Source organism: Cebus imitator, unplaced genomic scaffold (assembly GCF_001604975.1).
Source record: "Cebus imitator isolate Cc_AM_T3 unplaced genomic scaffold, Cebus_imitator-1.0 Scaffold201, whole genome shotgun sequence".
Classification (NCBI taxonomy): domain Eukaryota; kingdom Metazoa; phylum Chordata; class Mammalia; order Primates; family Cebidae; genus Cebus; species Cebus imitator.
Window position 1 is genome coordinate 2063767 of NW_016107516.1, and position 14589 is coordinate 2078355.

The window sequence follows — 14589 nt, forward strand, 5'->3', positions numbered from 1 at the left end:
TCCTGGGCTCAAGTGATCCTCCTACCTTGGCCTCCCAAAGTGCTGGGATTACAAGTGCAAACCACCTCACCCAGCCTGACTCTGCTCTCTTTAAAAAAAAAGAAAAGACCTGATTTCATAATTTGGCTATAAAAACAGCTTTAGAGACACATGTTCTCTGGATCTCCTGGGGCTGTGTCATGGGTAAATATAATTTTTAAGAAAACAAATGCATTTTAAATTCAACAACAAAACAGCTATATATCTTTTCCTTGTTTTTATCAGTGTACAGTATAATACAACCATAATTTCATTTTTAAAAAATATTTGAATTTGTTTTATGATAAAGTTATTGGTTTATCTGAACTTTTAATTGTCTTATATTAGTTTGCTAAAAACATAAGCTAATATTATTTCCATAATATTAAAAAAGATATAAACATTGTACTCACCTAAACTGAATTATAACTGTGACAAACCTTTTCACATTATCAGTAATTATGTTCTGTGATGTGTTAGTGTGAACATAATTTCCAACACTTTTAAGTATTTTTGTCTTAGTGTCTGGTTGTTCCAGAATGTGGAAGAGAATAATGAAGGACAGAAGTTGATGGAAACAGAAAATTGAAGATTTGCGCAAAGGGAGTTTGATTTAACTTGGTTTATAATACTTGCAAATAAAACGGCTATAAAGAAATAATAGCATGTTAAAAACTTGGCAAAGTTTGCATGATTTTGATGCAATTACTCATTAAGTATGTTTAATGTAATGCATATAAAAAACGTAATATATGACAAGCACCCTGTTAATGTAAAACTAAAATGCAGTTATCTCTATAGAAATGACAGACTCATCTTGGAGAAATCAGCCTATTCTTGCAAAAGGCAGTAAAAGGTAATTCTTCTACATAATCTGCCCAAAAGAGCAGAGATTAGTATCTTACAGGAGTAACTTTCTGAGCTTTGCGCTAACTGAAATATACTCGTGCATATTTAAAATAACAAAAAGAGTTTTCTTCATTTTTGAATAATTTAAGGCTACTTGCTCATCATAAAATAATCTATTGGCATTTTATTAAACAGCCAAACCACAAACATTCGCTACTCTCACGTATACACAATTCTGTATTACTCAAGTGACAAAATCTCCTCTGATTTTGCCTTCAAATCAGACAGGCCCTAAATAAAGAAAAAAAATACAATTTCTAAGATACCTATTCCTGAACTACTTTTAGGTTTTCCCAGAGAACCTGTAGGCAATCACAAAGATTTGTTCCTTAATTTTACAAAAAGCAAGAGGCTAGAAATAATTAGCTTTGTTCACTGTGCCCCTAAAAATTTCTCAAATCAAATGAGAAAGTCACCCTTCCTTAAGATAATTTTGTACAGGTAAAATATTATTTTTAATATTATAGATAAGGTTCAAAGATTGGGTACTTTACAGAAAGGTCTTGATTATCTGTCAGTGCCCTCGCTCTCTGTAATATGTTCTTACAAAACTGATTTAAAGGATTTTAACTCTCCTTCATGCTTATATTGTTTGTTAAATTAACCATAAACTAACTATAGCCACTTAACTCTTAAATTCACCAAGTGTTCTCTACTTTCCCTGTGAACTTGCCTACAAAATATAGTATCTCGTTAATGAAGAAATGACAGTTTTAGAACCTTGTGGATAAGACTTTACCAGGTATTCTTAACTCCTGATATTTCAAAGAATTGCACAGACAAAAATGAGACAGTACTAGGCAGCTAAATCAGATTTTCAGGACTCTTTTTAGTCCAGAAATAGATGACTTCATGAAACCAAATTAACAGCCCAAGATGCAGAGGAATAGGAATTAATTACATAGAACTGACTGAACTGATAATAAAAATTGAATTTCTAAATGTGGATATGTGTTTTGGAATATTATTAGTATTATTTTTAATCATCTATTTTTTCAGGGGAAAACCCTTCGGATTCGTACCACTCTATCTCTAAGCCTCCATTCAGCTAACTCTGATTTTTGCAAACGAAATGAAATATTATTTTCATGGTAACTTGTTCTCACTGATCTCTCAGGATGCAGGAGGTAATTTTTTTGAGCCACTTTACTTTTTAATGGCAATATTTTCATTTGCACAGGCTGGATAAGAATCCGTCATCCCTTTCACCGCAATGTAGTCAAACAAATAGACTACGCAACCAAGATCAAGTCTAGAGTGTCAAATTTAAAAATAAGCCTCATTTCAACAGATATGACAAGACCACGATTAAAGAAAAATACATAACTTCATATTTAGGGCAATATCCACAAAGCTCTTTCAAGAAGTGAAAACTGTTTATGACTTGACGAGCTCAACCTTACAGGCAGTACAGAAGGTCACTTCCTGGATTGCCAAGATCCGTACCAGATTTGGAAAATCTAGAGGAAAGAGAAATTCTCCAAGACTTAACAGATGTTGAAGATGAAACCTAGCGGAGAAGAATTTCTTGAGTTTGGTTGTCTATCCTTGATAGACATAAGAGGAAACAGATGTCTGGAGTCATGGAAGCCATTAAAAATGCTCTCCCAGGTGCCTTGATAAGTTATCAGATAGAAGTTAATTATCTAGCTTCATAAATAATAGTTGCTTGGCATGGTTTTGTATGCTAATTAAGTCTTCTGAATTTCTGTCAAAGAAGCAAGCCCAAACACAATCCCATTTTAGTCCACACATAGAGATTATTTATGATAATAAAGAGAAATGTCATACTGAATACTGTATAACTGACCCACCCAAGGACTATCTAACTTCTCTAAGGGTATGCACATTTATTTTCATTCGCTATTGTCAGGATATTTGAAAACTGTGTAAGAACAGACATCAACTTACAAAAACTATGATCGATGCAAATGATTCCTGCTCTAAAATGTCAAACGTATTTCCTTCTGGATGGATACAAATGGTTTCTGTCCATTGTAATCCAAAGATTACAACAGGGATGTCCAATCTTGGGCCACACATGAAATACACTAAGATAGCTAATGAGCAAAAACAAAGGCAAAAAACATTTCATAATGTTTTAAGAAAGCTTAAGTTTGTATTGGGCGGCATTTGAAGCCGTCATAGGCCACACACACGGCCCACAGGCCCCAAGTTAGACAAGCCTGGGTTACAATTTTATTGTCCTACAGGGTATTAACTAGTTTTGGATGTGATTCAAAAATCATATTCAAGTATATTTCAGTAACTAAAATACTTCTGATAATCCTATAGTGTTGTCAGCTTTACTACCCTGCAGCTTCTCTCATTAAGGAAATCATGAAACGAAAATGAATCAAAGTAATCTGTGACAGGTAGTCATTCTGAAAGAGAAATACTTGTGCTTAAAAGAGAATGGGAAAATGCAGTTGTTTGTTCTCATTCATTAGTGAGACTCTCAAGGGATGTTTCCTCCTGTCTTCTTATTTTCAGTATTTCGACAATAAGTAAAAATTCATTTTAAATGGAAAAAGACAACTCAATAGATCTTGTGAGTATGCATAGTTTGGAGTCACTGTACATGCTAAGAGTCAGAGCTGAAGACAGTAAGGGTGTGTATGAGCAGTGTGGAAAAACCTGAGCACCACTGAGGCAACTCCAACTTTCTAGACAACTTGCTATAAAGACAAATTTACTACCTAATTCTCGGTGAGTCATGATTTCACTGACTACTCTCATAACCATATACAAGCAAATTTAATGCTATAATAAAAGTCAGCATTTCCTCATAGTCTTAAAGAGAAGTTTGTAAGATTCAGAAATTTCATAAAATTCTCAACTCCTTTGTTACGTTTTTCAAGAATTTATACTTGTGAGAAGTCCGCAGATCAACTAAATTAACTCCTGTAGGCCTTCAAGATAGCCAGTCATGCCTATGAATAGTAATTCGGGAAGAAGAAGGAGAGCAGGAGAGAAGAGAAAGATAGCAGCTGTGACCAGTGAACATGAAAATCCTATATTCCCACATATCCTGGATTCAGTCTACAAGGCTGCCCTGTAGATACTGGTTAATGAAACAGTGAGGTCAATCACTGTTGAGGTTAACATTACCAATCGCTCCATCTCCTGCTCCCTGAGTCTTTCCTCCCTCTGCCGCCGGTGATAATCCATCAGGTCCTCACGTCCCGAAATAGAGCTAATGCTGCTTTTCCGTTCCCGAAGGACAGGCTGAGGGGTTCCTAAGGCCTGTCTGAGGCTTTCCAAATCAGCCTCATCAGACTCCACAGATCCACAAGAGAAGTTCCGCCTGGTCGCAAATACTCTGTCTGATTCTCCAGCAAAAAGCGAATGACTCGAGTTTGTTCCCACGTATGAAGCCCGATCAAAGTCATCAGAGACGCAGGAGGAGGTGGAGGCCAGAAGCATCTTCCGAGCCACTCGAGGGCTGGCAGGGACACTGAGGGTAGAACTTACATAAGGATTGCCTTCAGAAGCAGAGGTTTTATAGGGTAAAGCCCCTGAGCTCAAAGAAGAAAAATTAAGGTAATTGTCGTTGTCTATTATGCTATGAGGTAGATCCTTTTCCCCAAGTTTTGTTCGTTTGGAATTGCCCAGAGAGTTTCTTGGAGGCAAGCTGAGGGGTGTCAGCTGGTTCTCTGTGGCTTTGTACAACCTGGGAAGTGATCGGCTGTAGGCTCCCATGTGACTCAGGCTGCTGCCGGAATACTTCCTAGTTCTCAAATTGATGTTTTCAGATGCAAGCTCCTTGTGTCTACTTAACTTGGGTTGAAGCGTCAGGCTGTCCTGAATGCTCATTTTCCTGGCTTGCTTTGGGCTTGAAGGCATGCTTGCAGCTCCCGATCTGCTGATAGGAGGGGGGCCAGCATCACTCAGGGAGCTTCCATTCCACATGGCTAGGAGTGAGCCAGATGCCTTCCGACCTTCCAGGCCTCCAAGAAAGTAGACATTGTCATGTGATTTATTCCTTGAGCTGTATTTGGAATAGGGAGGCTTCTCTGAGAGCCTCAAGGCCCTTTCACTGTCCCGGCCAGTATAATGATCAAAGTCTGCTCTTCCAGGTGGATATCCACTGAGGCAGGATGTAGTGCTGAGTAAAGGAGTTGGAGGTTTCATGGAAATATTTTTATCAGTTCCATCATAAGATAACTGCTTGCTTCCCTGGATTTTAGCTAAGGAGGAGCTGCTTCTGACACTGGTTCCCAAAGGAGAAGGGCTTCTCTTTGCAGGCACAGGTTGTGAGAGGGTTAAATAGGAGCCAGAATAGTCTCCATTGGCCTTAAATCTCAGACTGGAAGAGTATTTCTTTGGGCTAAGGCTCTCCATCATGTTTTGGAAATCGTTCTCAATCGAATGCACCACAGAGTCTTCTTTTAAGCTCCCATTTTGTAAATCTAGCTGCTTTTGGCTATGCTCTTCCATAATCTTGCTGGAATCTGTAAAGAAATAAAGGAGAACATTTTGCCTTAAAAAAGATTTTAAAAGAACAGTTCCTTGTTAGGCCTACATCTCAACAAATAATCTTTCAGTCTGACCTAATGCAACTAACAAGCACAAACTCAGTTTTACTTGTAAATCTGTTAAAACTGTACAGCAAATTGAAGAAGAATAAAGACCTGTTTCTTGCTGTCCTTTTAAGTTATTTTTCTTTTGTACATAAGATATTCCAGAGGTTGGGATATCCAGAAGATACCTTCCAGGATATCCTACGTACAAAAGAAAAACATCTTAAAAGGACAGCAATGACATTTGAAGGAACAAATCCCTAACCAAGTAAAGGTGCAGGATTAGGCTGGTACATAAAAAAGACAATTTCTCCTTAATGTTCTGGCTCGTAGCAAAACACGGGCTTCCCTAGTGACTAGCTAATGCTCAAAGGCATAATGCAATGGACCTTCCTATAGATGTCTCTGCTAGAAACATTAACTGTTCAGAAATAAAGTCCTAAGAAAACAAAATTCACATTTGGGAGGAGAAAGAAAAGTTTATGTTAGACACTGTTCAATAACATGAGGGTTGGAAGATGGTTCTTTAAGTGAGGGCTCTGGGATTTACCTTCTCAACAAGAAGAGTTAAAGCTCCTTTAGTCATCAGAGGCAGGTAATAACAAAGAAAAAGGTATTCCACAAATTACTGACACATGGTCAGGATGGTATATTTAAAAACCTGAAACTGTTACAGCCTTCAAATTTTCTAGTACCCCAAATGCACTATGCTCTTCCTTGCAAATCCTCTCTTCCAGCAGAAACACCTATCAGGACCACTACTTTTCCAGGCAGAGATCAGGATTCTATCTTCCATGATTAAAATTTTTAAGAAAATGTGTTTTGAACCCTAGTTTGAACAATGTTAACTTAAGGACTAAAGTTTTAGCCTATGAAAATGTCTTTGAGTTACAAACTATTACCACAAATGGGAAGGCTCATAATTCTAACTGATAAAAAAGAAATTTCTTAGATTGTCGGCAATGGGAAAATACAATTTAAACACTGTCATTGAAGCCATGAACCACTAAAACTGTCCTCCAGCCCCTGGGCACATCAGACACTAATTATCACATCTCTGATACATATAGGAACAGTATCACATACGGTTAGCAATGGTTTCACAATGTGGTCATCTTTGTAACTAAGCCACAAGTTTAAGGAAGAGGTTCTATCTAGTATTTTTACCTTACTGCCTCCCCTCTAGCTCTCGTTGCCCCATAGGTGAGAAACTCAATGAACCCAAGCTTTCCATTTTAATCAAAGCCTTCCTCACTCCCTCCCGCCATGGATTAATGGACTTCACCCTGCTGCTCAGCTTCATATACTTTCTGAGCAAATTCCGGCAGCCTAGTAAAGAGCTGCTTCTTTATCCACAAGGCCAAGAAACAGTCTGGCTGCCTAAATCCTGGTGATGGGCCACTAACCCAACTGCCCATAAAGGTGCAGCCTTCCCCAACAAACTCTGCCTTGGGTTCCTTATGCTCTAACCCAAAGCCCTGTCCAGATAGTTACAAACGCAATTTATCCTTTTAAATGTACCTCAAAAAAAAAAAAAAAATCAAGTTTTTTCATTATATTTGGCTCCCAGCTGGGATCTAGTCCTTCCATCTAGCTCTCGGTAAGTTTTTCATTCCTGAGGGACAGGGCCCTTTCTGCCCCCAAGACAAATGCTCCTCTCGGCATGTGTCTACTGCTTTCAATTCTAGTTTTAAAGGCAACACCAGCCTGGTACGAGGCATATCTTACCAGTTTAGAGGACTGAAACTGAGACTCCTCTATTCTGAACTAACATCACCTCTCACTGGTTTGCCATATTGAAATTCCAGCAAGCCTTGGACAATTGTCTCAAGTTAAATATTTTGGAATTGACAAAACAAGGAAATAGATGGATCCTGAGGACATTAGGGACAACTTAATAGAGAAAAGTTTTTCTAAACCACTGTCAGATGATGAAGAAGATGCAGAAGCAGCAGTACAAGAAAACACACTGACATTACACAATTTGGCAGAAAGGTTCTGATTATTCAAGGGTGCTTCTGACTTCTTTTACAACATGGACCCTTCTATGATACAGGTACTGAACTATAGCAAATGGTTGAAGGAGGATTGGTCCCATAAAAAACATTTTTAGGGTGTGTAGGGGAGAGACAGCGGGGACTGGGGAGGGAGAGGAGGGTGGGGAGGGATAACATAGGGAGAAATGCCAGATATAGTATGCACCTAAAGTTAAATAAGTTAAAAAATTTTAAAAAATTAAAAATTAAAAAAACATGTTTAGAGAAATTAAGAAAGTAAAAAGGTTACTTTTTATAAAATTATACTTTACAAAAAAGCATAAAGTTACACTGATTGTGCCTGCCTCTTCTGCCTCCCCTCTGCTACCCCGGAGGCACCAAAGCCAGCTCCTCCTCTTCCTCCTCCACATGAAGACATAGAGGATGAAGACCTTCAAGATGATCCACTTCCACTTAATAGACATACTTTCTCTTCCTTATGAACATCTTAATAACCTCTTTTCTCTAAATTACTTTATTATAATAGTACAGTATATCATACATATAAAATATGTGTTATTTTATATTAAAATATGTGTTAATTGGCTTTGTTATTAGTAAGGCTTCTGGTCAATGGTAGGCTAACAGTAGTTAAGTTCTGGGGGAGTAAAAAGTTATATGCAGATTTTCAATTCAGCTGAGTTGCTCAAGAGTCAGTTGTACATACACACAACCATACACACAGGTGGGGATCAAGGCAAAATCCTGCGAATCAGCATTGGCCTCCTCTGTCACTAGCACCCCCCTTCCTCATTTTGTCCATCTCTAAATTCTATCAACACTGTCCTTAAAACATATTCTGAATTTGATCACTTCTTAGCATTTCCATGGCAGCCTCTCTAGTACAAGACAGAATCTTCTCTTGGCTCCCCAATATGCCTATTCTTCCACAACAATAATAACAATTACAATGGACTGGAAGAAATTATACCAAAAAAAATCAGTAGTGGTTTTATTTGGATGGCAGTTTTACCAGTAACTTTTAACACGTCTCTCATACTAGTTTATATTTTCTACATTTTATGTAATATGTTTGGACTGTTTTGACAACCAGAAAAAAAAACTCACTTAGCATAAAATACTAGAATATGTAGCAACACTTGATTTTAAAGTTGATTAGACTGTTTTGTTTTGGTTTTTTTTTTTTNTTTTTTTTGAGACCCACTCTTGCTGTGTTGCCCAGGCTGGAGTGCAGTGGCACAATCTCAACTCACTGCAACCTCCGCCTCCTGGGTTCAAGCAATTCTCCTGCCTCAGCCTCCCAAGTAGTTAGGATTACAGGCGTGCACCACCATACCTGGCTAATTTTTGTATTTTTAGTAGAAGCAGTGTTTCACCATGTTGGCCAGACTGGTCTCTAACTCCTGACCTCAAGTGATCTGCCTGCCTCGGCCTCCCAAAGTGCTGGGATTACAGGTATGAGCCAACGTGCCTACCCGATTAGATATTTTAATTTTTCCTTACTGCTTGCCAATTTTCAAGCCAGATATTTACTTTTCCAAAAAAGATTACTTTAAAGAACTTCCTGATCAGACTAATTTAATATATAAATATCGAAGACTGCAACATTTTTCTAACTCTTCTAAATGACTGGCAAAAACATTAATCATTAATTTATCTGTTCCACCCTTTATGCATCTGAAACACTAAAAAAATCAAACATAACACTTCCCTGATATGAATAAAGCCAACAGAATTGTTATTAAAAAAAAAAGTCTCTAGATGTTTGCTGAATAATAGCTTAGATAATAATAATATTTGTGTATTTTAGAATGTAGCTACATTACTTCCATATCTGAGTAGTTCTGTTTATTGTATAGGGAAAAAATAAAAAATCTCAATGGGTAGTTTTAGGTACTTCATTCATTAAATCCATGCCTACTGTTCATCGGATATTTATTTAGCAGGCATTAGTGTTACTCACTAATATTCCAGTTCTTCTCCTTTCAGGAACATAGTAAGGTTGCTCTTCTTCATCTCTGTGAGGTTAGGTGTGGCTAGGTACCTTGCTTTGATCAATGAAATATGAGAGAAAGTAACTTGCCAGTTCCAAGCTGAAGCATCATGAGTCAGAGCATGATTCAGCATTTCCCACTCCCTTGCCAAGATAACTAGCCTCCATCCAGGCTTGCGGAGGCTTTGTTAGTCCACACTCCTGAATGAGGACAACATGAAACAAGGTCCTTGTCAACCCAAGATTGTCTGCAGCCACTGAGATTTGGGGCTTCTTTGCTAATCTTCATTAAATGCCTAGTGTAAATCAGGCTCTGAGTTAGGCACTGGGAGACATGCAGTAAGAGATACCGTTTCCTGCCTTTCCGTAGCTTCAAGTGTAAAGGGAAAAAGCTGCTTACAAACAAATAATTGCTATGCATGCCTTAATAGAAACAATTGGTTGACAGGAAATAGAACATGGAGTCGGGTGAATCCAGTGAGAATGGTGGTTTGAGGAGGTTACAGTATAAAGAAATGATGAAGAAGCCCACCAAAGGGAAGGGAATCTGATAGGTATCATCCAATAGTAACATAAAGCCATTTGCATACTTAAATTCTGTGAGTTTAAGGATGTAAACAAACTTCCAAGCCCGTATTCGGTCAGACCACTGGTACATCCAACAAACATCCTGTCTGTAATAGAATTAAAAACAAAATCTATGTAGGAAAAATCATTTTCTATAACACTGTTTTTAAAATCTAGGACTATAAGTCTCCTGGAATGAACTATATTTAATAATCATGTATTTCTCCCTCATAGTTATCTGAATCTTTTTCTATCCTCACCACCAAGTAAGATACACCCTCCTGGGTCCAAGTAGCATGTCTCCCCTAAAAGTGATTTAACTTGGTCAGTAATCCTTCAAGTGTTTAGGATCTTCTAGGAATGGCTACCAAAAAAGAAAAATCTCTGAGATGTTAGAATACACAAGAATTAGTGGCAGTTAGTAAGAAAGACTTTGCTTTGAAAGTAATATATACAAAATGGGAAACAGACTAAGTTAGAGAATTCCCATAGTATGCAGACACAGCAACCCAGAAAGCCAGCCACAGCAGATGTCACTAAGTGGAATAAAAAACTAAGCACTTATACCCAAACTGCATTTTAAATATTTACTCCAACAGTGAAGAGTTGAAGAGTTTAATACCTCATGTCAAAATGAATACTCAAAGGTTTGGCTTTTGACGACTGGTACATCCAACAAACATCTTATCTGCAGCATAAGACACAGAGGTTATTTTTCATATGATATAATATATTAATATACTCCAACCTGTTTGTAGTTGGAAAAGCTACTTAATCACGTGACTAAAATATTACCAAGCTCTGTCACAGTACAGATTCCCTGCTACCCCAGAAAGTGCCACTACTTTTACCCCTCTCCAACATACACTTTTTCTAAAAATCAAAAACTATGATTACCAAAGCAGATTGGTTGGCCAAACGAAATATAACAGCAGAATTTTCCAAAGTAGATTTGGCTGAAAGATCAGCTTTACAAACTCTAGGGAAAAAACAAGCAGGATATTTGCAAATAATAAACCAAACCTGAGAAACAGCCATGCACCATTTCTTGGCCATGCATATCTGTAGAGGAAAGTTACAGATGACTGGGATGGCAGGACATTCCAGAGAAAAAGGGATATTCGTGCCTGATACCCCCTTTTTTTTTCAGTTCAAGCTTATTGGTCCTGTTTAGGAAGTGTAAAGGGTTGTACATTTAAAGATTTACAATCAAGTACAAATGTGGGATCCACTCATTTTCCTGAAACTTAGTTTACCGGCCACAGCTGAATGCATACATATATTTGTTTCAACTTGGTATCTCTTAACCTTACAAATCAATTCAACTCAAAAGGTACAGAATCATTCAGATGGTTGACTTTTCTGACCCCATGAGTAACAACAATGGCTACTGACAGCTCTTGCCTTCTCTACTTCCAGAGTGCCCTTTTCATTTCTAGGAAATGCGGACCAGTCATCAGTCACATACTTTGAGGATTAGAGTGTGAGCAAGGACAGTAGAGGCAGGAGGATGAAGAATACAGTGAAAGAGTATGGGTTTAATTCCCCAGGTAATGAGAGCAGGAGGGATGTGACTGCAGACATCAGAAACCGCAGCTGAGTTTAGAGGAGGAAAGCAAAGTCAGAGGTAGGGTAGTGGGAGGTGGAGGAGAGCACACCAGAGGCATCACTAAGGTGATGAGAGGAGGGAGGGAGGTGGGGAAGGGAGGTCTGTGTAAACATGTGTAAGAGAGGAGGCAAAGAAGATGCCAAAGTTTACAGCCTGTCTTCTTGATCTATGCTGATGTGTTTATTTTGGGTTTCCTGTATATTTTATGTAAACAAAAAGAGGTCTCAGTGAAACTATACGATTCCTTCATTATGTTACTGTGGAAGGAAAACAATCCCGAAGGCCTTAATGGCTACATGCCTTATTACATGCGTATCCACAGAATGGGCTGGGAGAAGGAATGCATCTGGTGCCCATCAGAGAGAAAAGGCAACACCCAGAAGTCTAAACAGGAAAGAAGTTAATGTGTGTTGAAACGTTTGTGTTTACTTTCCAATCCATCAATTTAATCCCCCCAGTGATCTTGTTATTTATCACTTGAAACCTACTATAACACCTCATTAGAAAGCGAATTCTCCAGCTCCATTTATATCAGAGAGCACCATAATGAAGCCGATCGCCTTCAAACTATGAATCACCAACATTGAATTTAGGATACTGTGAACTGTAGGGATCTCAGTTTGAAGATAACGAGAACACACCAAAGGAACAAAGGGTTTTTTTTTTGTTTTTGAGACAGGGTCTGTCTCCCAGGCTGGAGTGCAGTGACACAATCTTGCCTCACCACAACATCTGCCTCCCAGACTCAGGCTGTCTTCCCACTTCAGCATCCCCAGTAGCTGGGACTACAGGCATAAGCCACCACACCTGGCTAATTTTTTTTTTTTTTTGTACTTTTTGTAGAAACAGGTTTTCACCATGTTGCCCAGGTTGGTCTTAAAACTCCTGGGCTCAAGTAATCCACCTGCCTTGGCTTCCCAAACGTGCTAGGATTACAGGCGTAAGCAACTGCGCCCAGCCAAGAACAAAGTTTTAAAAGCAAAGAAATAAATTTAAATGTTGGTTGTGTTGTATTATGCTGTGTTGTGTTAGAGAAGAGGTACTTAAAATCTGGCCTATATAAATGCAATTATCCAGGTAATTTATACCAAGTGAGTATAGAGAATTCCCATTACATAACATGTTATTTGTCATTTCACACTGTCATATACAGACACTGCTTAGGATCATCCAATCAATACTGCAGGAATTAATCGAAGAAGGACTGACTGCAAGAACAAGTGACAGAACACTGTAAATCATTTCATATTGCTGGGGAAATGCAGAGGGATTTAGATTACAGAAGCAAATTCAGGAAAACCTGTTTCAAAAAAAAATTAGGGTGTGGGTCAAAATTTCCACTTTATAATAAAGTTTGAGTCTACACTCATGCCCTGCAAGAGCCATGGAGCCAAGATGCTGACTCGGAGTGTACATTTTGTGGCAGACAGTGGTTGATGCCTGGTGTTCAAAGCTCTCCCTGCACACTGGTGGTCCACAGGCTGGTCTCTTTCAGCACTGATGTTTACAATAAGATGATGTTATGAATAAAGCATGCACTGATGACATGTAATTGAATTCAGGCATCAGCTTAGAGCAATCCTTCAGAAGCAGTGCCACTCTTTACATGAATTCTGTGGGGGTATTTCTGTGGTGACCAATGGCAGCAGATGGGGCCTGAGGGGAAGCTTTACAGGATTGAAAAGAAAAACAAATCTATTTCAACCTGAAACTCCAAGCTTTACAATGGACAACAATGGACACAAAAACTTGTCTCTTTTTCCACTAATCCCAACATCAAAACACAAGGAAGAGGGAGCTAATTATTAGAAGCTTCAGACATAACCACTTCCTAGCAATATTCTCACTTCAAAAATCCAAAAACAGCCTATTTTCCTCATCCTCTGTTCTCTAAACACCATCCTCAGTTAAACCCTTAGTCCCCTCAATTCCCTCTCCGCAAACAGACCTTCCTACTCCACAAATATTTCCTTTCATTCTTAAATTCTCCTCAACCTCCTCTATCTCTGCAAACAAGCCTCACCTGTCCACATATCCCCAAACCCAACTGCAAACACCCCCCTCCAAGCAAACAGCCCCAGGTCCTGTCTTCTTCCAATACCACTCCCAACCTCCCTACCGTTTCTGCAACTATCTGTAACCCTGGACCTTCCCACTGTCTCAGTATCTGTCTCCTTAGAACTTCCTCTTCTCCCACTCACTCATCCTGGTTTTCTAACCTCTGTTCCTTTAAACTCTTCCTCCACACACAGGATTTTATATCCCATGGCAGAGAGAGAAAAAAGCCTGTTTGTTAGTAGACATAGTCCCCTTATTGTTCTTTTTTGCAAATAAACACAGCAGCAAATGGATTCCTACTCCTCCTCCTTTACATCATGTTCTTTGTCACTCAAAGCCCTGCCTGTTTGAACAAAATAATTATTACCCACTAGATACATGTAGGTAGGTGGATAATCTCCAAGGAGGATGTTTACAGTTCTCAAAAAGATCCAAGAAAGCAGTTCCATGGGAAGAAATGTATTTTAATAGCAAAATAAGGACGCTTGTTTATTCTTTCAGACTGAACCTATTACAGCAGGGAGCTGTAAATCCTAATGTGTGTAGACATGCACATGCATACACACACTCACAGAGACAGACACACATGCTGTCCACATGCCTACAGTGACCTAAAACACACAAAGGCTTTTTGTGACTGCCAGTGGGGGCTCTTCAGAATTCAGACAACAAGGCACATCCTCAGAATTCACCAGGTGTTGGGAGTGATATGTGGCAAGGCTGGAGAGAAAGGTTGTGTTGTGTTTTATTGTGCTGTGTTATGTTAGAGAAGAGGAACTTAAAGTCTGGCCTATATAATTGCAATTATCCAGGTAATTTATACCAAGTAAGTATGGAGAATTCCCAAATTACACAACGTGTTACTTATCATTTCACACTGTCATATACAGACACTGCTTAGGTTCATCCAATCAA

At 38.7% G+C, this 14589-nt stretch overlaps 1 protein-coding gene across 18 annotated transcripts in view; it reads right to left on the minus strand.

Moving 5' to 3' along the window:
- PHLDB2 (pleckstrin homology like domain family B member 2) overlaps nt 1-14589 on the minus strand; it is a 226885-nt gene that overhangs the window by 82825 nt on the left and 129471 nt on the right. For all 18 annotated transcript variants that reach the window (XM_017547815.2, XM_017547811.2, XM_017547806.2 and 15 more), the window contains one exon: nt 4039-5381. In XM_017547815.2, coding sequence (XP_017403304.1) covers nt 4039-5381 — 1343 coding nt within the window. The remainder of the gene's footprint in view (nt 1-4038; nt 5382-14589) is intronic.